The following is a 24,239-nucleotide window of genomic DNA, read 5'->3' on the forward strand; positions in this document are numbered from 1 at the left end:
ATTACATGATGTTCAAGCAAACTTAAAAAAAAAAAAAAGAGTCCATACAAAGCCAAACATAGGCTAAGATTAAAACTAGGAAAAAAAAAGGAGGGGTAAGAAAAAGAGCTAAATAAAAACGGCAGAATTAAAGTCTAAGAATTAATAAAAAGTAAAGAAGATAAACTCAAATAGAACAGAATATGAATCAAAGAAATATAAAACCATAGTAAAGTGTTGAAGAAATTAAAAAATGAAGGTAATTTAGTGGTTAAAGCACTAACCTACAATTTAAAATACCTTTTTTTAATTCCCTGTTCAGGCTTCCTAACTTTCTGAACAAGCTACCTAAATTCTCATGGCCTCAGGTCCTACTCATAACTACTCTTGTACACAGAAACTTGCTGTGGTAGGAGACAAGGTTTCAGTTGTGCACGTATGGGGGTGTTAAAACTTGAGTAAAATGGTATTAAACGGCAACATCATTAGAATAAAAACAGAACTCAAGCTAACGCAGCATAAATACAATATTAAAACAAGGAACCATCTGAATGAAAAGTCATAATAGCATGTGATGAATTCTTGAACAAAACAGGTAAGTTCTTTTAGAGTATGACTGAGTTTGTGAAAATAAATGGCAAATTTATTTTAAAAAAATTATTTAGTGGCTATGTTACAGTCCTAGGTCAACTACACAAGTCCAACCACATAGATTGTGACAGTACACATCCCCCATTCCTAATGTCAGCTATCCAATTTCAGGAGTTGCCACTCTTTATGCTACCTTGTCCTAGCTTCATTCTCTCCTACTGATGTTAGAAGAAGGAGGGTTGAGAAATGCTTTTGACCAAGTTGTTGATTCTTGGGCTAAGTAACTAAAACTTAACTCACCAGAGAAAGACTGACAAAATTTGGGTATGGATCTTCCCATCAGGCATCTGGAGATGATTTTCATTTTGAAATTCCCTCTGCAACTTCAGAGCTCTCCACAGACACACAATAAATATTAGGTGAGCAAGGATTTAACTGTTTTTTGCAATCTACATTCACATTCTCACATGCATTGAAGCGCTGGTCACTGATGTTGTCTGGTACTGTGATGTGATACAAATAAAATAGCAAGTGTCTAGATTTAAACATTATCCCTTTTACTAGGTGGGATTGGAAAGACTCCACCCCTCCTCCCTCCTTCACCTGTCTGTTTAACATCTTCTACCTGTCCCACAGGAGAGAAAGGGAGTGCAAACCCAGCAAGTTTTTTAAAAGCTACAGAGAAACAACAAAATAAAGTTACGCTTACAAAGAACACTGAGCAAGACAACAGAAGGAAAACATATGAAGGAAAACGTGCCGTAAAAGGTTACATTCCAGAAAAATTTTAAGAGCAGTTCATGTATAGGCACAAAGCTCAGCACATTTCGGAGCATAGAATCATGGAATCATTGAATATCCCGAGTTGGAAGGGACCCATAAGGATCATCAAGTCCAACTCCTGGTACCACACAGGTCTGCCCAAAAGTTTTAGACCATGTGACTAAGTAAGAGTCCCATCGCTTCTTAAATTCAGACAGGCTTGGTGCAGTGACTACTTCACTGGGGAGCCAGTTCCAATGTGCAACCACTATCTCGGTGAAGAACCTCTTCCTGATGTCCAGCCTAAACTTCCCCTGCCTCAGCATGACAGCATTCCCTCGGGTCCTATCACTGATGTTTACAGAGAACAGGTCACCTGCCTCTCCACTCCCTCTCGCGAGGAAGTTGTAGACTGCAATGAGGTTCCCCCCTCAGCCTTCTCCAGGCTGAACAGGTCCAGTGCCCTCAGCCACTCCTCATGTGTCTTCGCCTCTAAGCCCTTCACTATCTTTGTCGCCCTCCTCTGGACACTCTCCAACAGTTTCATGTCCTTCTTGTACTGTGGTGCCCAGAACTGCACACAGCGTGTGAGGCCACACCAGCACAGAGTAGAGCAGGACAATCACCTCCCTCGACCGACAAGCAATGCCATGCTTGATGCACCCCAGGACGCGGTTGGCCCTCCTGGCTGCCAGGGCACACTGCTGGCTCATACTCAACTTGCTGCCAACCACAACCCCCAGATCCCTCTCTGCGGGGCTGCTCTCCAGTGTCTCGTCACCCAGCCTGTACAAAAAGCCAGGGTTGCCCCATCCCAGGTGGAGGAACCAGCACTGCAGAGCAGCTACAGAGAAGCTACAGAACCCATCTGGAATGAAAGATTACATGGAAAAGTGTGCTCTGTACACACTTGAGATCTGGGGGCCTCAGCTGCTCTATCTGAGCCATCGGTGATGTCTGACAGGGTGGCTGCATGGTTTCTTCTGCAAGCTTTCTTCACCTGGCAAAGGTTTCTGGACAAGGCCAAGGAATGAGTCTGTCTGATCAGTTGGTTCAAGCACCTGTTCAAGCACCTCAAACAGCAATAAATACATCTCTTTTCCTTACTTGGGAAAATGCTTGAGCAAACCAGAAAAGCCACTCCGTGTTGGAAAAAGAAGCCTCCACTCTGGGATTAGAGGACAACCAGCAAAAGCTTTCCCCAGCACACAAGGCCACAGCTATTTCCTCAGTTTAGAGCTAGGAATAAGGCCCTTGAACTTAACCACTGCTCATGTTTCTTTAGGCACGAGCAGTCTCTCGTGGCCTTGTTTTGCTTCCACTGACAATGACAAACCCCAAACCTTCACTAAAGAGGAAGTGGGGTTGCATTTATGGGCAACATTAAAGGCCACCAAGAAATGCAGAGCTTTCTCACTTGATCACCTCAGTCTCCAGACACAAACCAGTCTCGAAGACCAAGAGCTGTAACACATTCTGCCTTGCCAGCTGGCCTGAAATATAAATAGGCAAGGCAGTTTGGTAAAGGAAATTAAATACGTTTGTAAGCCTTGTAAGAGATAAATGTTGTCGCACATAAAACGCTTATCACAGAATCACAGAATTTCTAGGTTGGAAGAGACCTCAAGATCATCGAGTCCAACCTCTAACCTATTATGTATCATGGAGGAGAATATTTAACCTTGGTTTTGTTTCTTCTAATAACACACAAGCATAACAGGCGAAATAGCACAATGTTGTTTTGTGTTTTTGTTTTTTGTCTGTGTTTTTTTTTATTACCAGCGATATGAGTTGCTGAGCCATAATCATCTAATTAATTGCAACAAGCATTAACCACACCTTACACACGCAACACAGATGGAGTCAATAAAGAAAGCAGAAAAATGTTTGTTTTCATAACTGTATCCCTAGAAATGAAATCCCACTCCAAGAAAAATAGTATTAAAATAGTATTAGACACAGGCGAAACATCTAAAACATACATTTCTTCTCTCAAATATGAACAGGCTTTTAAAGGGAAGTTTTGAAACCATCAAAAGAAAAATTACTACATTTTCAGTTTAAATTGATAGCTATTTAAGAAACACCTGCTTGTGGTTAATTTAACCTATACTTTCTTTCATCCAGTAGAAGCTTTGTTTTTGTTGTATCCAAGAGAAGATTACATGATAGTTGACTTGATAGTTGATTTGTTTTAATAATTAAAGTAAGTATTTACACTTTTATTATGAAGACACATACAGAGGAAGTAAGGGGGGGGTTCTTCAAAATAGAAAGCTCAATTGAAAAACTTGTTTCAAACATTTCTCATTGAGTTCTGAAGGAATTTTCACAAGCATTTAAAAAGTTTACCACAAGCTAAAGTAGCTTTGTTTTAAATAAACACTGCACACTTAATATAAAAATAGATTCTATTTAATAAACATACATAATACACTATAAACAGCTGTGAAAGTGTTATTCCAAAAGTAAACAGAAGTCTGCATTTATATTTCAAGCAATTGCATAGAATTAGTTCATGCAACACAAATTCTGTAACATTGGTCACGAAACAGTTTTTTTCCCCTCTCCTCACACTTACATATATATATATTTTCCTTCAAATGTGGAATCATTGTTATTGGTTCAAGTTAAAAAAAAAAAAAATCAAAACCACTATCTTACTGAAGAGACTGGGGATTCCATGACATTCTTTTCCAAGTATTTCTCGCAGCATTTTTGTGCATTTGAGTTTGGCAACACATTGAGCTGTGTGACAGCAGAGTTTGATTTGTCAGATCTGAGGAATGAAGTACACTCTGGATTTGTTTTCATCTGGCCTCTACTGTAAAACTTACTACTGTTTTTCACTTTGAGATTCTTGACATGGCCATTGGTGAGTTCTCTCCAAGTACCACCAACACTTTCATCGGCAGTGGAAAAAGATTCTTCACAGGATACAAACTTTGCCTGGATGTTTGCATTGGGTTTTTGTTCAGGATGCACCACAGGCATATTACTACTACCCAGACACTGACTTCCATTCACAGAATTCCATTCACTGCAGCTACTTTCATCCCTTCTAGAGATTTTGTGAAAATGTGAGTTTTTTGTTCTTCCAGTTGTAGTTTTCCAGTTTCCACACAATGGTATACATTCATCTTCTTTCAAAACTAATCTTTCATTTTGATTCTTCAGCACTTGATGAGATGGCTCTGAGACACCAAGGCCATCTGTGAGGCTGAGTGCATGCATATTATCTAACTTGACACGAAAGGCAGATGGAGAGGTATTCTGATGTCCTAAATTACTAGTTGCACACAGGAGTGGTTTATTCACATTTATGATAGGGCTGTATTTTTCTCTTCTTCCATCTTCATTTGGATAGAACTCTAACAGATGATCTCTAGTAAAGTCAACCAGATTTTTGGTATTATTCCCATTCTGAATATTTGAAGCATCTGTTTCAGGAAGCATATGTTGTGTTTCAGTCTGCGTTGCATCAAATTGCTGTCTCAAGTCACGTGGAACACGCTTATGAACAACTCTATCATTAGCTTTTTCAGTAATACTTTCGCCACAAGATTTGTTTTCCATGTGGTTTAGCCGACTTTGAGATAGGCCATCACTTTTTGAGTACTCTCCTCCGGTTGGCAGATCAGAATTTAGCAGCAGAGCTACAAGGCCAGGGAAGGAAACAGATTAATAGAAGGAAATGTTAACACTGGAAGAAGAAAAGGGCAGGGGGTTATTTGTTTGTATGCCTTTTTAAATAAAGATTTGTCAGTATTAGCACTGTCAGAATGAGCAACGTATATTTACATATCTGTTCAGAACTTATCGAGAACTAGTACATCACCATACGCCTGCCTTTTCATTACTGCATCCATTAAATCTGTATTGCTAAGAAGAAAACAGCAATAAAACACAACTAACCTGAGTGGGTAGTTTTGCACTGGGACGTGTGTCGAAGAGGGGTTTCAAGTCCTTTAGCCATTGTAACAAGCTTGATGGCAGCATTCATTATTTTCTTCTCAGCTCTGACAAGAACCACAGAACATGAGAAAAAATTAAAAAACAATTCCTTTCAGATTGTACTTGAAAGTATTGCTAGCAAGAGCCAACAAACACTGAGAAGACAATATGTCTGACTGCTCAGCAATACTCAGGCATCAAGCTCGGCAGTGACCCCATGACAGCCTTATCAGACCGGCAGCACTTCAGGCTGCACCACTGTTGCTCCAACACAGCCTGAACTGCCAGCAGACAAACAACGCTATGCTAAAATTTACGTAGCTCTTTCAAATATAGATTTCCAAACATGCTTGAGCTTACCTTTCATAGTTCCCATTATCAGTAAGAAGTTGCTGAAGACATGTCAAATAGTATTTCCGCATTTTCCGTGCCGTCTCTTGGCGCTCTCTTAAAACCTCTGCTCTAATCATAGCAGCAGCCCTCTCCTTACTTCCACGGATGTAATTAAGCATATCACCTACACAAACATACTTGATTAGTGCTAGTTTTAACTGGGATGGGGAGGAGAACAAAAAGCAAGCAAACAGAAGGATTTTCGAGCACACTTGGAGCAAGGCAGCAATGGCCCACATTTACCTGCTAACCTTCTTCCCAAGTCTCTGCACCTACTGCCGTTGATTGGCTCTATGCCACTGGAAGACCCAAAGCCAACCAGTACCAAATATCAGACACAGGAATTAAATTGGCTCGCTCTGCATCTTCAGCACAATTTTGCCAGCAGAAGGGGCAGGGACCAGAGAAGAATGTTGGCTGGCATATCCAGCACCAGGTATTCTTCCACAGAGGTACAGCTGACACTCGGGGACCCATTGTCCTCCAGTAAGGCTTGGGGCTGCACTCGAACCCTCTCCTCAGCCAGATGCCTGCTGACTAAGCCAGAAGGGCCAGAAAGCAGGACGCAGAACCAGAGAAAAGCAGATGCCCCCTCACAACAAGTTGCTGGGCTGGCAGCTGCTTTGTGAGAGAAAAAAGATCAGCACTCCAAATTGCCTTTACCATTTAACAACACAATGTAGTGCTACAAAAAAAATGAAGGCATAATGAGGCTTTGCCCCTCAAAATGAAGCTCGCCCAGCATCATGCCAACAATTCCATTTCTCACATTCACTCCAACAAGAAAGCAGACAGTAGTTCTTAGGTGACTTGGCTGTCAGACTCCTGTGCAAGCTGGCTCAAGGACAAGGAAGCAACTGAGGGAGTTATTTTGCTCTCCTACCATTTTAGTTAAGTAAGACTCCAGGACTTACTCTTAATCTTGCTCACAGTTGTAATGTACAGAGCACGCATTTCTTCCAGCCCTTTCACAGAGCAGCAGGACGTACAGGGTTTTGAGACACCTCCATCTGACAGTGACCTGAAAAGCATACAAGTCACACAGCATTCAAAAAGTAGCTTAGACCTGGTGAGCATCAGCTATTAAATCTTCTAAAAAGATCTTTTTTTAAAGACCTTGGTGGTGTTCCCAGGTCTCTCAGTTTAGCCTTCACCTCACAGTTTTCGGCAGTTAGAGCTTCAAGAAACTTCTCGTTTCCTAGAAAAGCAAGTAACAAACCATAAAACACTGTACTTGCTTACACACTCCAGTCAAGTTCAACATCAGACATCACAAAAACTGTTGCCTCTGGTAGAAGAGCTCCAGGTCACAAAGCTTCACCAGACAACATTCAGCTGTGGCAGTAACTACCATGCAGAAATCAAACATCGCACATTTTAGTAAAGCCTCAATACAAAATCATCTCAGACTAATTGTCACTGGCCCTCAGCACATAGCCAGCATGGCCAAGCCATTCTGAACTTCCCTTAGCTGACTCCCAGTGCGAACCTTTGCACCGTGCTGATCTTCAACAGCAATTCCTAAATGTGCCCAAAATTAATCTAACCCAACCCGGCTACTTCCAGAGCTCTACTGCAATCTCCTTTTGCTGAGAAAGCATGCATACACTGTCTTCGGCTAATTAAAATAACCACATGAGGCTGGAACCCCATTACAGAATGGGGTGGCAGCACCGATCGAGTCACTGAGCCCTCGCAGTCTCAGCAAACTCCTGTCCATGATCATCTGAGTCTTCACAGAGGTCTCCAAACAGGCAGCAGCAGGAGACTCCTAGGCTGAATTCTCAACTGTTCACTTATTTATTTATTTTCCAAACCAACAGCCAAACAGGGGCTTCTGGAGTCAGCTGGAGGGAACTCTCCCAGCTGGGAAGACTCACATGCGGCTGACTTAAGAAACTCACAAAGACTGGGCCTCTTCCAGGAGAGCAACGGCTGCTTTCCATAGCCAGGACAGGGAGCTCGAGAGACAGAGGGCTGCACTACTTGCATTGTTTGGTGTTTAATAGATGGTTTGTTATTTTGGTGTTGAAGGAATTTCAAGCCACATTACAGGCATAAAGCCAAAGGCTCTCGGGCTTTCTCACTCGATGCTTTTTGGTTGCACAAGAACTCAAGCTAAGCAGAAAGCCCGAGAGAGATTTGCATGCCTCCCATGAAGTTTTGCCACAGCTACACACTCTCTGGCTTAGCCGTAGCGCATGTGACAGCTTTGGGAACAGCTACAATGCTCAACCATGCACAGATTACAAAAGAGGAGGGAACAGGAGAAGGTGAAAGGGAGAAGCATTGCCCAGGGGAGTCACATTTCCTCAACTAAACTCTTCATCAAAACACACAGAAAAACTACCAGGCCAGGTGAAGTACCATTCCCAATACAACCGTGTCCTTGACACGACGGCAGAATTCCCTGTCTTGTCTAACAGCAGCAGCAAGAAGTACGATTTGGTCTTCAAAGCTCTTGCTGAGTACTTACTCATTTCAAAACAGCATCTAGACCATACCCTGCTCAGCAGGCTCAACACCTGCTTGCTTACAGAACTGTCACACACCAAAGGTAGTCGCATTCCTCCATCTATAATGTTAGTCAGAACAGCTACCTCTCCCTCTACCAGCCAGAGGCTCACCAGCCAAGACTGCTACTAAGACACTTAGTTGGACGGCATAGTCTGCCAGAGCGAAAACAAGCCCAATACCTCCATCTGTTCCAGTTCTCTGCAGGGGCAGACATCTCAGCTTTCTTTGTGTTTCTGCTTGCTGACCAATGCCATACAAAGGAGGTGTCACCAGGTCTCCAGTTTCTCCTGTGCCTCGGGGCATGCTAGGGTATGCATTTTGACTGACATTACTCAGTAGCTCTCCATGTTTCTGCAATTGAAAAACACTCTTTGAAAACCCAGCACAGAGCCACACAAAGAAGAGCTAAAGGCGTGCTACAGCATACTGCTTAATTGCTTTAACTTAACAGAAATAAAAGCAAGCAACCCAAAGGAGACCAGTAGACCTACTAATTGCATCCCTGATGCTTTAGCCCTGCAGAAGAACTGAAGACAGCAGCTCAGATCAGGACATGATGAGTTTCAAACAGGCTCCCAGACTTAAGATGGCAGGTGCACCTCCTTAATTTATCTGCCTCAGTACTAAAAAGGAATGCTCCTAACCTACTATTCCTCTTCTTCAAACATTGAGAGTGTTAACAGATATGCTTAGCCTCTTCCTTTTCACTTGCTAGCTGTGCCTTAGCCCTCCCTCACAGGTCTAAAGGACTCTTCCTACCAGTAAACGTAGGTACAAGTCATCTGACTTCTCAAAACCCTCTTCTAGGTGGCACTTCGCACTTACAGAAAAATTACCTCTTTCCATTCTCGCTTGTCCTTTTCCAGAATTGTGTGAACTGTTCTTCTGTAGGCCTTCTGTAAGCATGCCTTCAGTTTGCCTTTGCACTGATTATTTAATTGATCAGGAGCATCAGAACACCTGTCCTCCCAGGAACACTTACTAGCTGCGCACTCAACTAGCTCTTCGTGGACTTCTTGCAATAAGTGCTCAAGCTCAATCAGAATCTTCTCCTCACAACGACTGAGCTCATCCTGAAGTCTCTTTGTTTCCTGAGCTTCCCACTCCCGCTGCTTCTTGTCCAGTATCATCTTAATTTCCTCCTCTTTCTGAGCAGAGAGATTGTTCTTCTGCTTTACAAGATCCTCCTTTGCAGTGGCAAGTACCTCATTAATCTTGTTTCTGTGGTCATCCAAGAACAAACGATAGTCTCTCTCATTCTGCTCTTGTATCTGCAAGATTTCTTCTTGCTTTTCTTTGTTCCACTGAGCACGGGCTCTGGCTAGTTCTGCTTTGATAGCCGCAGGCATTTCTTCTTTCTTTAGCTCCAGCTCCTTCCTGAGAGAAACCACCTTTTCCTCCAGTTCTTTCATTCTTGCTCCAGATCTCTCTGTATTCTCATGTTCTTTCTTCCACTTCTCTTCGGCAGCTGAGAGAATCAGGGCTAACTGATCAACACATAAAACAGACCCAATCAACAAGCACAGCATTCATATCAAAGCGTAACTGCGTAAATTATTAAGTGTACCTCAAGTAAAGGAATAGCTGAATATCATCACCCAAATGAAAGTGTTTTCAGCTACCTGCTTTGCTGCAGTCCCTTTGTGTTCCCTTTCACACTTTTCTTGGTCTGTCTTCAGATTTACTTTGTACTCTCTGAGGTCTCTTAATACTTGCAGCCACTTGTCACGAGCTTGGGTTAAAGCTTCCTCTACCTGTAAGCAGATAAAGAGCCTGCTTCAGTCACCACTCCAGGAACGTTTTTATTATTACTTGCACACAGCAGTGAAAGTTGTGCATGGCAGTTACAAAGGATCCAGGCAAATTTAATTATTTTTTTTGTTACCTGGATGGCAAGGTGTTTACAGTATTTATTTTCCAGTTCTATTTCAAGTTCTCTTAAGGGCTCTTCAGAGGACATATTTTCTTTCAGAGCCTTCTTGATCTGCAGCTTCTGATCTGCAATGATCCTTGCTAACTCTTTAAATGAAGCATCATCCACTACTGTCACTCTGTCAGTTTGACTGCCACAATCATTGCAGTCAGCTACAGTTCTTCTCACTTCTTCCAGCTTATTTTGCCATTCTCCTTCTATCTCTCCAATGACTTGTTCTATATTCTAAGGAAAAACAAAACAAAACATTTTTAAGACAATTTGCCCATTATTCAAATATAAACACACCTGCACTGGCATTTAACAATCAACAGTCAGCTTACACTAGTAAGCTTCCCTGACAGTGGAACACCAAAACCATGCTCTGAGAGCACCGAGGTTCTTCCAAGCCATGTCTCTATATGTCTGAAAAATCTGAAAAGCATCAAAACCTAACGCTTTGCGGTGCTTCTTAGTCAGTGGGTCCCATCATGCTCTCCCACTCCCCTGCGCCCTCCAAATACACACTTCCCACTATCTGTTTGGTAAAGGAGATGATTTTTCTTCCCCCTCCCAGCATTATTCTGTGGGGAAGGAGACAAAAAAGCACTTTCTCAGTATAACCAAATCAAACAGAATACGAAGCATAAACAATCATCACCCAATTAGTGTGGAAAACTCCAGCATGTTATAGTTGTGATTACGGTCTGCATGCTGCTTTACAAGGTCTAACTCTGCAAAGCATACATCATACCTACTGACTTCATCAGAAGTGCCTGAAACAGCAGACCCTTAACACCCACCTCAAATGGCAGAAGCACAATGAATAAGTCTAGCGTACATACATACATACAAGTCCTCCTTCTCAAAATAAATTGGTTGCTTCATTTGAAATCCCCAGGTAAAAGCTCCACACCTTTTTTTCTTCCTTCTCCCAGTGGGCTTTGGCTAACGCAACCTCCTTTTCAACCTGCTCTCTTTTTTCTTTCAGCCACTGCTGCTTTGCTGCTCTCATAGAATCACTGTATTTCTCTTCAAGCTTGCTTCTCAGAAGGCTAAGAGACTCTTCTTTTTCTTCTAGAAGATGTTTCTTGAGCTTGGCCAAAAAAAAAAAAAAAAAGTGGCAATAAATAATAAAAACACACCACAGATGAAGCATTCTCCGACATATAGCAAATTACCAAATTGCTCTGGTACAAGGCAATGAGAATGCATGAGATGCACTATACACTCTTTAGAGCCTGACTTTAGCAACAACCCCTAGGACAGGAGATCTGGCAGCTCTCAGAAAGAGGTGTAGTAAGGCACAAGATCAGAGGTTACTACAGGCTATTGCTCTAAAGCAATATTCTCTTATCTAGCATCTGCATCTTCCAGCACTTTTTCAGCTGCATCTCTTTGCTATACTGGATGAGCAAGACAGCTGGCCTCCCTTCAGTCATTCTGTGCTCACAGCTTCAGGAAAGCAACACTGTTAACCAATGCTGCAGACTCCATTCGCTATTACTTACAAAGAAAGAAAAACCCACAGCATTTGCACATCAGGTTTCTACACAGAGAAGAAAACTTGCACTGTCACTAAGGTCTTTTGGAAACAAGCTCGAGATTGCAATATCTCATGCTGCTGGCTGAATTGTCTCCAGGAGTCCACTTTATAAGAAGGACACCTGTGGGAAAAGGCATTGCCACTGGAAAGGGTTACTGCCACTGTATGTTAAACCACACAACACAGCAGTAGGCTAACTTAACAACCAATAGGTCACACTGCTTATCTTGCTGATATGGCCGCATCTCTTCCAAGGCTCTGCTCCAAACAAAGTTCAAGCCACTCCTGCACATTACATTTTTAAAACAGGATGAACTGAGAGTGGTGTGTAGGTATGTCCAGTAGTACCTTCTCTTCTTTCAGCTGCTGCTCTTGCTCAAATTTCTGCCTTAAAGTAGCTTCCAAGGTGTCCTTCTCACCACAGACTGCTATGTAACATTCCTTCACCGCAGTCATCTCTCTGTTCAGCTCCTCTATGGTAGCCCTTCACAGCACAGATTACTCATTAGCAAACAGTCTTTACACTCACAGGACACTCAGTCTGTTTTATAAAAAGCATAACTAGCACCAAGGGCCAGACAGGAGCAGGAATGCTTCGGGAACAATGACAATAAAGAAGAGGGGAGAGAAAAGCCTTACTTCAGCTGTGAGACCCTCTCTTCATGACTTCGTAGAAGCTGCTGTTTTTCTGCAGCATACTTCTCGGTCAACTCTTTCTCAAACTGGGCTTTCATATCCTCATGATGTCGCTGATAAGTTCTTTCACACCTACAGTTCCAGGAAAGGAAAACACTCTTTAGTCCCCCTTGTAAATGGAGTTCTGCTCTTCTTTAAGAAAGCAGAAGAAGAAAGGTTTCTTCTTTAAGAAAATAGATTTCCAGTGCAGACCCCTCCACACAAACAGCTGGTACACACACACAGGATAAAAATATCACAAAAAAAAAAAAACAAGACAGAGTTAACAGACCTACCTGTCAAGTGCTTCTTGCTTATCCTCATCAAAATCTTGAACCATATTTCTCATCTGACAGCAGAGATCCTGGTTTGAGTTTTTCAGTTTTTCCTCATTTTCTTTCAGTTCTTCAATAGTCAAAGTATGTTTCTGGACAAAGAGAAGTCAAGTAACAGGCCAGTTTTAAGGAACCTTTTATAATGCAGGCTTTGGCACTTTTTTTTTTATTTAAATGAAATACACAACATTTTTGTCTCACCTGAACTTCTTGCAGCAAAGTTTCATTTTCCTTTCTGAGTCTCCAAACTTCTTCTTTAAGATTATCAGGAACTAACAGATTGGCCACCAAAGGATCATTTATATTCTTCACTGCCTACAAGTAAAAAAAAATAATAATTTATGATAACTTTCAAGATTTATATGCTATGAAAACTGATACTTTAAAAACAGTTACAGCTGTTGAATATGTTGAATATTTTACTTATAGAAACTAAAAAACAAAAAGCCCGAAGTAAATTATTGCAGTGCATCCCTGCAACATCACTGTTATCCTTGAGAAACAGCAGTACAAATTTTTTAAAAAGCATGTACTCAACATTGAGTTTAACAAGCGTTACTATCCAATCAAGAGAGCATGCTTATGAAGCATACATACTATATTCCTGTCCCACATCCCGGTCACAATGTACAGATTACAAAAGCAGAAATTATAAATCCAATCATATAGTTGGAAGTTAATTAAGCAGTCAAGAGAGGTGTAGTATCAGTGATTTTTCATGGATCACAGAATGGTTTGCATTAGAAGGGACCTTTAAAATCATCTAGTCTAACCCGCTGCCACAAGCAGGGACATCTTCCACTAGACCAGGCTGCTCAAATCACAGCACTCTCAGACATATAGTTTGATTTTGGGATGGACTTGTTCAGAGTTGAATTTCATGATCCTTGTGGGTCCCTTCCAACTCAGGATGTTCTATGATTCTATGACTTGCAAGGATGAGACATCCACAACTTTCTGGGGCAAGCTGTTCCCATACCTCTACACCTTCATAAACAGAGAATTTCTTCATTACATTTAACCTCAATCGACCCTCTTTCCAATTCAAAACAGTTACCCCTTATCCTATCACTACATACCCTTGTAAAAAGTCTCTCCATCTTTCTTATGAGCTCCCTTTTACATATTTGGGAGGCTCCAGTAAGGTTTCCCTGGAGCCTTCTCTGCTCTGGGCTAGGAATCACCAGCTTTCTCAGCCCTTCCTCATAGGAGAAGTGCTCCAGCCCTCTGAGCATTTTTGTGTCCCATTCTAACAGGTTTGCACCTTTCTCGTGCTGCGGGCCCCCAAGCTGGATGCAGTACTTCATCCAGTAGTGGAGCAGAGGGGGAGAATCACCTCCTGGGACCTGCTAGCCACACTTTTTATGCAGCCCAGAATACGATTGATCAAATTACAGAGTGAATGCAATGAAAAGGCAATCTATTTAATGTCTCATCAACGATACCATCAGCTTTCTCACAGAAATTACAAGTCTTTTGAGATAAAGAAAACCTACTTTATCCAGTGAAATATAGTTCTTCTAGAAAAGCAAAGTGGTTATTAAGTGTTACCAAGCAAGTAATCCATCATATCTTATTAGGTCAGTTCTGATACATTCTGCCGAAGTTCTGCTATTCAATTCGTTTCTTTCTCATCAAAGATACAAAAGAAGTCATCATGAAAATGACTATTTTCCTTAAGATCAAAGACAGATTTCTTAATTGCTGTGACCATAGCTCTCATTAAATTCTTTGACCTGTTTTCATAGTAAGTTTAAGTGATTTGGCTTGCTAAAACCCAGTACATCTTTACAAGGACTTAAAAACGTGTAAAAAGAACAAACCTCTGACTCTTTTGATGCTTTTTCTGCTTTCAACAACTGCTTGAGTTCCTCTAATGTCTTCTGGCAATCCTTAAGATCATTTTGTAATTGAGTAATCTGGTTTCTCTTCATTTTATTACTGCTCAATAAGCGTTCCAATTCAGCTTTTAATTTTACAATAATTTCATCTTTAGAGAGTTCTTCATCCATGCCTCTGTTCTGTATTATACTGTTAGGGAAGACATAACCAGATCAGCATTTAAAAGACAAAACACACTTATCTGAAAGGTAGTGCTAGCAGAAGAACAACTAACAGTACCAAAAACACAGAAGTTCAACTCTAAGATGCAAGAGGAAAAAGAATGAAAGAACACGAATACAAAAGCCATGTTTTCTCATCAAGCTGCAATTAACAGCAGAAAGAACAAATTTTCTGTATGTTTCCACAAAAGATCCATTCTCACATGACAATGTACTTCAAGACAATTTGATTAGTTGTTTTAAAAACAGCTTGGGCATTAAGTAACTATGTAGAATCTTTGAGTAAATAGGTATCCATGCAATAACCCCTACAACCAGCAAGAAAATCAAGTATTTCCACAGGCAAAGATATGGCTGCTTCTTATTGAGAAGTTACGTTGCACTCCATATGCAGTTCAATTGCACAAATATATATATCATAGAATATATATATATGTATATATGTGTGTGCGTATATGTATATATATATACACACACATATATAATGTTCTCTACTACATTCCGGATTTTACCCACAGAGAGCTACAGTTAAAGCAGGGTTCAAGTCTTGATGAACACCAGGCTATTCTCACATGCCATGCAATGCTGACTAGGCATAATAAGTGAAAGTCCTCCTTAGTTTTGCTGCATATGTTAAATGCTTTCTAATGTATTCTCAAGGCAATTGATAAAAAATGGTTAGGGGGTGTTGTTTCTTAGCACAGGCTTCTAACTTATAACGTGAAGACAAACCTATTTCATTTCTACAAATTCCCCTTCGCTCCAGAAAAACACCAAAAAGAAAGGAACAATAACATAGTCCTTATGAAACCTGAAAATTTATTGAACAGAAATTAGGCATCTAATTTATGGTATTAGTTCAGTTTCCTGTTTCCCAAATTACCTGGCAACACACGCAGTATTTCAAGTATTTACCAAGAAAACCTACGTATTGATCCAGTAACGCCATCTTTTACTAAAGAAATCGAACTCACATGTTACTTGTATAATTTCTTGGGGATTTTAGATTTTTCTTTCAGTAAGAATCATTTAATACCTGCAGAACCCTGAGTTTTTCTGGGTGATTTTTTTAATTCCCAAATCTACGTAGGAATCACTGAGGTTTGTATGCTGCTCTCCGTCTGCATCATTCAAAAATACTCCAAATTTGGCAGCAGATTCATACAAAGTTATTTCTTCTTTCAGTTCCATTAATTCTTCCTTAAAGTAAGAGACAGAAAAAATAATACTCAAAGAAACTACAAGTAAACATATTAAGACTATTAAGCTTACATGTATTACTCTAGCACCTACTAGGATTCATTACTTCAAGATGATAGGTTTAGAGAAGTCAAATACCTGAGCTGAACTGGAAAAACAGATTTGCATTGATATTTTAGAGGACTCCTTAGCATCCCCTCTTGTTGGCAAAAGGTAAGTTTCAGAAGATAATACCTCTAAACATCCTTATGGGCCCCCTATATCAGGGCACTGAATTTACATTCTTTTTTCAGAAGCAAGTTAGACAGATGTATGATATGATTTCTGCTGTTATACTCCCCCACCATGGTTTTAATTACAAAAATAAAAAATAAAGTTCCAGACACAATACTGGAAGATAAAGTAGTAGTAGTAGTTTACTGAAGGGAGTGCTAGCTTCCCCAACAAACGAATAAGAATTTCAACCACCAACCTGTTAGCTATAACGCCCTTCCCTTTAAAATCCAAACCAAATGAAAATCAAATTAAACATTACATATTTTATAAAATAAATTAACCTGCAAAGCCTTGTTCATTTTATTGCTTATCATATGTGCAGACTGAGCTTGTTGCAACTGAAACCGTAACTGATTTGTCTCCTGTATTGAGCCTATTGCAAAGGGGAAAAAAAAAAAGGAGAGAAAAGGTAAATCAAAAACTTGCAAGAAAGATTATGCAATCTGAAAAAAGATCACTGTTAAAAATAGCCATGTTGACTCTGGCAATAAGTGTTACTCTTTCTCTTTCCCTGAACTTGCTAATACAAAATACAAAGAACAAAGGCAAGAATACCTCTCACTATATCAAACAGGTGAACTTGCATTACTACAGTTCTCCAATTTAAACAGCAATTTGTTTTAAACTTTGGGAACTATGGTGACTGTTTTTTTCAAAAATTTTAGTCACTTTAAAATTAATGACATCAGGAACAAGATTTGCCAAATGTTTGCTGTGCCAGAAGTTAGCAAAAACAGGACCATCTTAGAAAACAGGCCTCTTTCACCTCCTCCACAGGCAAGGAGTTTAGCTTTATGAGCTTGCTAATTTATTATAGGTCTAAGGCATTTGATAAACATAGCATGGAGAAAAGTCATGGTGATTGGCCAATTATCATATGTATTACTTATGCTACATTGTACAGATCTAATATGTTTTTTCCCCTCCATCCTCTCTCTAGAAAAGGTTCTCTCTAGAGACTTTTCTTCTAGACTAACACAGTTCTCAAGCAGAACATGCTGGAGTTCATTAAATATTTGGACAGTGCTTTCAGACATAGGATTTCTTTTTTGGGTGGTCCTGTGTGGAGCCAGGAGTTGGGCTCAGTGATCCTTGTGGGTCCTTCCAACTCAGGATACTCTATGATCCCGTGGTAATCCATTAAGAAAGACATTTTATTTACTTAAGATGTCTGGATCCTAAGAAAGGACATACCTAATTATTAGAAGACTTCAGTCTCTAAAGGTAGGCACAAGTCACACACAAAATCAGCAAAAAATCCCACACACTATTGCTACTAATATAAATTCTCAAGAACCAGCCTCCAGCTACAAAAACAATTATTTTCAAATTAAAATCTCTCAGATTTGAATTTTGAATGGCAATTCAGGGTTGTTCTTTTACTGTACAAGAAAACAGCAAATCTTTGCTTCTCAAAGACTTATCTGTTGAAAACCACTGTTTATACTGAAACTTCTCAAAATTAGGAGCTTTAATTCTGCTACTGCTGTATTTGAATTGTTGATTCCATTTCAATAGGAATGCAGATTTGCAGTTTCATACCTCAAAAATTTGAGTCGTATCTGCAAGAAAAGATAAGGTATGAGTACAAGGCTGACCTGTTTGCAGTAAGTTTGCACACTGCTTTTGGCTTTCTTCTAGACTTCTTGTCAATCTATTTATTATTTCAGTTTTTTCACATTTGGTTTCTTCAAGCATTTTCTCCAGTTGGTTAACATGCTCTCCTAGATTTTTGCAGAGTTCTTTCTAGGAAAAAATATTATTTTTATTCATGTTACAAACATCTACCAATCCAGGACAGCTCCAGATACAGGAAAAAAAAAAAAAAAAAAAGAGGTAACACATAAAAGACATTGGAAAAAAAATATCAGTCCTAAGGGGAAAGAAAGACCTTCTTTCATGGGAAAGAAGATGACAATTTATCAAGGTCTGCTCACAGTACATTGTTTGAATATATTAAATAGCATGATGGACTCTTATGATATAAGATGTAGAGTAAGTTGCATAACTATGTGACAAGGTTAATTCTTTTCTTTCCTGGATAGATTCCTAGGTAGTCAATTTAAGAAAAGATTGGTCACAGAATGAAAGCTCAAGAGGGACGCTAAGACACTGAATTCTTGCTTCCCCCAGTAAAACAGAGCCTCTTCTGCATCTGCTACTAACAGTGTGGAGTTCTGCAGCTTCTGCCGCAAAGCACTCAGTGTCCTATAATAATTTCTCACCTGCTCTCGGAGTGCAGATTTTGTAGCATCAAGGTTCTGCTCTAAGGACAATACTTGCTTTTCATGCTTCTGCTTGAGTGCTGAAATAATGGCATCATGCTGTTCTCTGGCTCGTTGAAGGGCATCTGACCGCTGAAGTTCTAGCAGCTGCTTCTGCATGCTTTCCATGGCTACCTCTGCCACTTTGGATTGCTTCACTATCTGTAGGAAGAGTATTAGAGTAGCTCCCAATTACATTTATTTTACCTTTGCTCCAATATTCTGTATATCAAATCAGTTTTTCATGCAAGAGTTGCTGAAAATCCTCAGATATTGCCTAGATTTTAATACAAGTTATTTTTCCACCAATACATTCCATTCATTCACCATATATTCATGCTTCTGCAAGGATTATGAACAGTGTGCTGTGAGATCAGCAATTATATATGTATTTAATGCAAATGCACTACAAATATCCTGTATAGATCTTCTACAATAAACAGTTTAAAAATATTTATAGTACCTGCTCTTCCTTGGCAGTAAGAGTCTGAATTTGAGTTTCAAGTGCCTTTATTTGACCTTCAAGATGCACTTCCCGTTCTTTTCCATTCTGATAGAGTTTTTGAGATTCATGAAGGCTAACAGCCAAACCATCCTTTTCATCTGAAGAGAGAAACATAGTAATTGCATGAGAAACGCAGCCACAACACGGAATGTGGCTGTTCGGTACCCTAGCTCTACAGAACTATTCTGTGAGCCCTCCATCTTATACTTATCTTATACAGAAAACAAGAGAACAAGACAACCACTAATCTCCACTACAGCTCTGATCACTTTGGAAGGCACATTTCTCCTGTTCTTTGTTGTTGTTTGTACTTTTAGCACACTACTTTTGCAAACTTCTCATTTTTCTGAGCATTTCTGATGCCAAACACATGGGAACTCTTAAATACAATGGTAGTCTTGAGAAACAACGCATTGTAAGTTCAGACAGTTATGCAGCCAAGCACTAATGAAGGGAATTTTCTTTAAAATAGTGTTGTGAGAGAGGGTTAGATCTCCATAATCCTGAGTTGAGCTTGTAAACATGATCGATACTTGCAGAGACACTACATAAATCATAGTTGCTAGATATTATAAATAAGTTCGCTATAAAGAAGTTGCTAGATATGGATAAAATCTAAAAATCAGAGATCAGTATAATATTTTACCTTTGACCATTGAAAGCTGATGACTCAGATACCTAATCTGCTGTGCACTCTTTTCTAGCTTTTCATTAAATTCTTCCAGTTGTCTTTCTCTTGCTTTATTTAGAGCTTGAAGCTGAAGAATCTGCATATTCTCTGAAGAATCTGCCAAATTTCAAATACAGTATTCTGACAAGTCAGCACAGTCAATGGTCACAACTTGGTTGGCTCTTAAGTAATTACTGCCCCAAGGTATTTCTTCCACATAGTGCCAAATTCAATATTAATCCACAGCAGTATATGGTGTTTTATCCATGTTTGATTCACGTCACCTGAGTTGCTCTGTTAGGTTTGAATTTCATTGTTAGCACCTACAATTCTCCAGCTCTCAATAATAATAAACCCAGAGAAATATTTGCATGAGGTGAATTCAGGCCCAGTTTAGTGGCAACTGTAAATTTTCAAGATGGACAACGAGCAAAGCAGTTCTGTCATTTTAAGTGGACTTAACAGAAAAGCCTCAATCTGGCATCGATCAACGCATGACTCATCCAGTACAGCACTTTATTATTTTCCAGTATTATCGAGACATAGAGCACAACACAACTTGAGATCAAGCCATCAGAAGGATAAAATGTGTTGGGGTTTTTTTGTTCTTGTTGTTCAGTCTCACCAGTCAATACTACATTTAAGTAGTCTAAAATTCAAATACCCCAAAGAAAAGCTGATTTCTAAATAAAGAAAAAAAAAAACAAATAAAAATAGGCTATCCCAATATAAGTTCAGAACAAAATAAAAGATCATATATACAAACATATCTCAAAATACTGTTAACTGTTCTCTAAAACTTACTGAAACCGATAGGTTTTCTGCTGATGATTTCCAATGGACTTTTCACACAATCTTATTTCAAGTCTAAATAAGAAGCACTTACTTTCATCATTGCCCAAGAATTCATTCTGCAAATCTTCAAACATTTCATTTCTTCTCATTCCTTCCGGGGTTACTGGATTTTTTTGGTGAACTCCATTTTGGTATGGTTTATATGTCACTTTGTAAGTTTCCACTGACTGGCCACTAACAACTTCAGACGCAACAAACTGCTGTTTTAACAATATATAAGAACAAATAAATGAAAGCTACAACTGTAGTTTTCCATCAATTACAATATTTTTCCTTTCTGCTTCACAGAAAGGAAATTCAGCACACATCATTCAACTGAGATGGAAATTTCAATCAAGGTTTCTGCTTTAGCAGATTGGTGAGGCATCAACTTCAACAAAGTCATCACACATTTAAGTGCATCACATTTATTCTACCTCATGGACTTTTATTTCTTGCTCTTTTTGGCTAGCAAAGTATCACACACATGCAAAAAATCTAGATATCTAATGCTTTCTTGTTTTCATACACAAAATTGATCACAGAAGCCTCCCATTGCTGTTTTACCTGATAATAACAGACTGAAAACATTTGGAAATATTACTTACCAGCAGCTAAAGACCTATGAAAATTTTCACAAGGACAGAAAAATACGTAAGATTCTGAAATACCTTAAGATGTTCCTTTGAAGCATCTGGGAAGTTTATTATTTTACTTTGTTGACAGTTAAATTCTGGTATATGGCCATTTGTATATGGTCTAAAGTTTTCAGGAAGATGATACAAATTGTTCTGTTGGTAGCACCTTGGACCATTAAATCCATCTCTACCAAGAAAGACATTATCTGGATCCTCTTGAATGTTCTGGTTACAGTAATCTTCTTTAGCATCATATAAACATTTTTTCTCTTCATTATGTAGGCCATTCCAATTCTTGGCATGTTTTTCAGCATGATCATCTTGCTGGTCACACAGAAATTGTTCAGGATACAGATTTTGTCCTTCCTCATAATTCTATAAATGGATAAGAGGTTTAGAATTTGCTCTCTGAAAACTCAGATTTTTCTTTGTGGAGTTACCAGCCCTCAAGGTCAAAATACTTCAGATAAATAGCAAAGTAAGCCACCAACACAAGAAGAACTCCTCTAGTGAATTCAGAGAATATTTAGTGTGTTACTACTGACAAGCAGTTCCTACTCATTACACCTCTGCTTAGACAAACTTACATTTTGAGGATCAACGACCAGTGGATGATCATTCCACCGTCCATCAGGCTTCCGAGGCTCAACTGACCTAGAGAAAGACAAGACACTTACCTAGGGTACTCACGACCTCAACGAAGCAAAACAAACAAAAAACTACTTCATTAAAGTAAATGGCATCTACTCTATTTCTCAAAGAGCCCCTGCCATACTGCCTACTGCACTACAGCACTCCTTTTACGTGCAGTGCTCTCATTTACCCCATCAGCTGAGACTTGGCTCTGCTCTTAAAAGCACAACTTAAGAATAACAAAAATAAAGTACAAAGGGACTTACTGCTCCTCGCTCTCATGAGTGCTACTGTCTGAATAGCTGGAGAGCTGGTCTCCACTGTCCTCCAGCATATCATGGGGAAGGTCTGTCAAGAGTTGTTGCAGCTGAAGCAGAACAAACCATATACATTTCAAAAGATCATATACGACTTCATGCAAAGACAGGCACACACAGATGAGAGGCCACTTGCACAAAACCCTGACTTTCTTCCTCCATTGAAAAGGACATCATTCTTTGACAATACTGGAATTCACAGAGATTTGCACCACACAATGCTTAAGAGACTACAGTTACCAACCTAGGAATTTTTCTGGTAAAGTCCTATGACAAAAAGAATCACACCCAGAACAGTTAAGGGAGAGGCTACCGGAGAGATGTGTCCTAGGATAATCTGTTAGTGATCATGCTGAGATATCTCTTCCCTTTACGCTGGGTAAGAGGTACTGGACATTCAAAGCCTGCTCTTACTGAGAGAAATACACGTGTAAAAAAGCGTTTCCTTACTCTTAGAAACTCCTGTGTTTCAGTTTGTGCTCATTGCCTCTTGTTCTATCACTGGGCAGCACTAAGAGCGCAGCTATGTCTTCTTTACACCTTCCCTTCCAATATTTACGTACAATGATAAGATCACCCCCAAACTTTCTCCTCTCCAGACTGAACAGACTCTGCTCCCAGCATTTCCTCGTAGGAGTGCTGCTTCTCTCAACTCCCTGAACAATATTCTTTATCAGAGTAGAAAGTTTTGGGTCTGAAGTAAGGTTCTCTATCATGTTTGCAGTAACATCTTTAGAAGTCATGCACCTATTGTTTTTGTACATGTTTTTGTGAATTTGTCTTTACATTACCTATGCTAAAGAACGGGACACCATCTCAGGGAAGCTACCTCATGTGAACATGATTTACCTACCCATACAAAACCACTTCACACATTCATATCAAATGCATATTTTTGCTAATTTCCTTTATGAAACAAACAGAATAGAAACACCTAAAATATTTCCACTAAATAAAAAAAAAATAATATATTTTTCTAGGTATTGGAGGATCTAATTTATAATCAGTAGCTTATAAAAGTGGTTACTCGTTTTTTTCTGGGCTAAGTAGATTTTCACAGAGAGCAACACTTTTCTTTCATAAGTAATTACAGTAAGCATAAAATCTGTGGAAAAAAAAAAAAGACCAGAAAAAGTAGAGCAACTGCACCTTTTAGCGCTCTATCTACTGCCTCAGCAACAGATTACAGCCTTCCAGTCTCTACATATGCCATTGCTTAAGATGCACCATCTCGTTATCTCATACTTTATATGTCCCTTTTGCAAAAGTCTGTACCCTGTATTTTGCTCGTATCAAAGAGAATATAAGTCTAAACCAAAATGGTGGTATGCTAGTTATGAAAACCATCACATAAACTTTTTTTTGAAACCTCTTGTTCTCTTGCGTAGTCCTCTTGGTCATAGTCTTCATCATCATGTTGAGTTTGTAGAGCTCCACTATCAAAGTCAAGGGACATCGTGGTCTAGCAGTGGTTTTGGGTATCCAGCAAAGCCTATCACAAGACAAGACAATATCATACACGGGTAAAAAAGTAGGGAGGAAAAAGTTATATACTGAAAAGTACCACGCTCCCCTCCTAAATTAAGGAACCAAACACAAACTTTTTTGGCACAAACACTGCAAGTTATCTGTGCGGCTCGCTTGAGTGTCTTTTTGTTTCTAGGTGAGAGGGGTGGTTTTCGTTTCTGAGCACCTCCTAGGTGACGCCATGAAACGACACCAACCCGAGCGCCGCGGTGCCTCCCTCGGTGCCCTCACGCTGCGTTCCAGAAGCCCTGCGGTGCCGACCACGGCCCCTTCCCGCCCGGAGCTGCGAGCACACAGCCGCCGGGCCGGCTCCGCACCGAGCTGCGTGACGACGAGCCTCGGCCGCCCGGGGACTCGCCGGCAGCGCCCTCCTCACGGCACCGGGAGCAGCGCGGGGCGGCGGCGGCAGCCTCGAGCCCGTGCCCTCAGCGCGGCCCCGCCGCCGACGCCCGCCGGGCCCCGCAGCCGCAGCCTCCGCCGGCACCGCCGCTTTTCCGCGTGACAACCGACCCTGCGCCCGCCGCCTCGACTGACAGACGAGAGGGCCAATCACCGCCGCGCTGCGCAGGAAGGAGGCGGGCCGACGGGCACGCGCTCCCGCCCCCAGTAGAGTTGGGCTGCGCCGCAGAGCTCCCGTCCCGCCCGTTC

The 24,239-nt window shown here is 40.3% G+C and overlaps 1 protein-coding gene across 7 annotated transcripts; it reads right to left on the reverse strand.

Moving 5' to 3' along the window:
• Positions 1 to 3,725: 3,725 nt before the first annotated feature.
• Positions 3,726 to 24,239, reverse strand: CEP152 (centrosomal protein 152). Of its 7 annotated transcripts, none has more exons than XM_027466922.3 (27): positions 24,102 to 24,239; positions 23,434 to 23,556; positions 22,014 to 22,114; positions 21,702 to 21,768; positions 21,148 to 21,489; positions 20,529 to 20,697; positions 19,619 to 19,759; positions 18,931 to 19,070; positions 18,429 to 18,629; positions 17,802 to 17,949; positions 16,485 to 16,576; positions 15,764 to 15,927; positions 14,488 to 14,695; positions 12,866 to 12,979; positions 12,626 to 12,756; positions 12,294 to 12,422; positions 12,003 to 12,138; positions 11,025 to 11,204; positions 10,082 to 10,354; positions 9,819 to 9,950; positions 9,033 to 9,683; positions 8,376 to 8,547; positions 6,796 to 6,877; positions 6,594 to 6,700; positions 5,647 to 5,803; positions 5,248 to 5,351; positions 3,726 to 4,988 (listed from the first exon to the last, which is right to left on the reverse strand). In XM_027466922.3, exons 2-27 carry the CDS (start codon positions 23,518 to 23,520, stop codon positions 3,988 to 3,990), a joined length of 5,229 nt encoding a protein of 1,742 aa, XP_027322723.3. In that variant the 5' UTR covers positions 23,521 to 23,556; positions 24,102 to 24,239; the 3' UTR covers positions 3,726 to 3,987. The 7 variants fall into 7 exon arrangements, with proteins under 7 accessions (XP_027322723.3, XP_027322722.3, XP_071899398.1 ...); XM_027466921.3 differs by lacking the exon at positions 24,102 to 24,239 and adding an exon at positions 23,909 to 24,047; XM_072043297.1 differs by lacking the exon at positions 24,102 to 24,239 and adding an exon at positions 23,789 to 23,924 and having other exon boundaries at positions 20,529 to 20,694.

This window comes from Anas platyrhynchos, chromosome 11, assembly GCF_047663525.1.
Source record: "Anas platyrhynchos isolate ZD024472 breed Pekin duck chromosome 11, IASCAAS_PekinDuck_T2T, whole genome shotgun sequence".
In the NCBI taxonomy this organism is placed as follows: Eukaryota; Metazoa; Chordata; class Aves; order Anseriformes; family Anatidae; genus Anas; species Anas platyrhynchos.

Excerpts from the sequence above, each read along its gene's own strand:
- CEP152 (XM_027466922.3), bottom strand. The coding sequence starts at position 23,520 with ATGTCCCTTGACTTTGATAGTGGAGCTCTACAAACTCAACATGATGAT. Across the intron at positions 12,423-12,625 it reads AAGCAAGAAGCACTTGACAG|GTGTGAAAGAACTTATCAGC; the intron begins GTAGGTCTGTTA and ends CTGGAACTGTAG. Across the intron at positions 9,684-9,818 it reads AAGGGACTGCAGCAAAGCAG|TTAGCCCTGATTCTCTCAGC; the intron begins GTAGCTGAAAAC and ends TGTGTTGATCAG.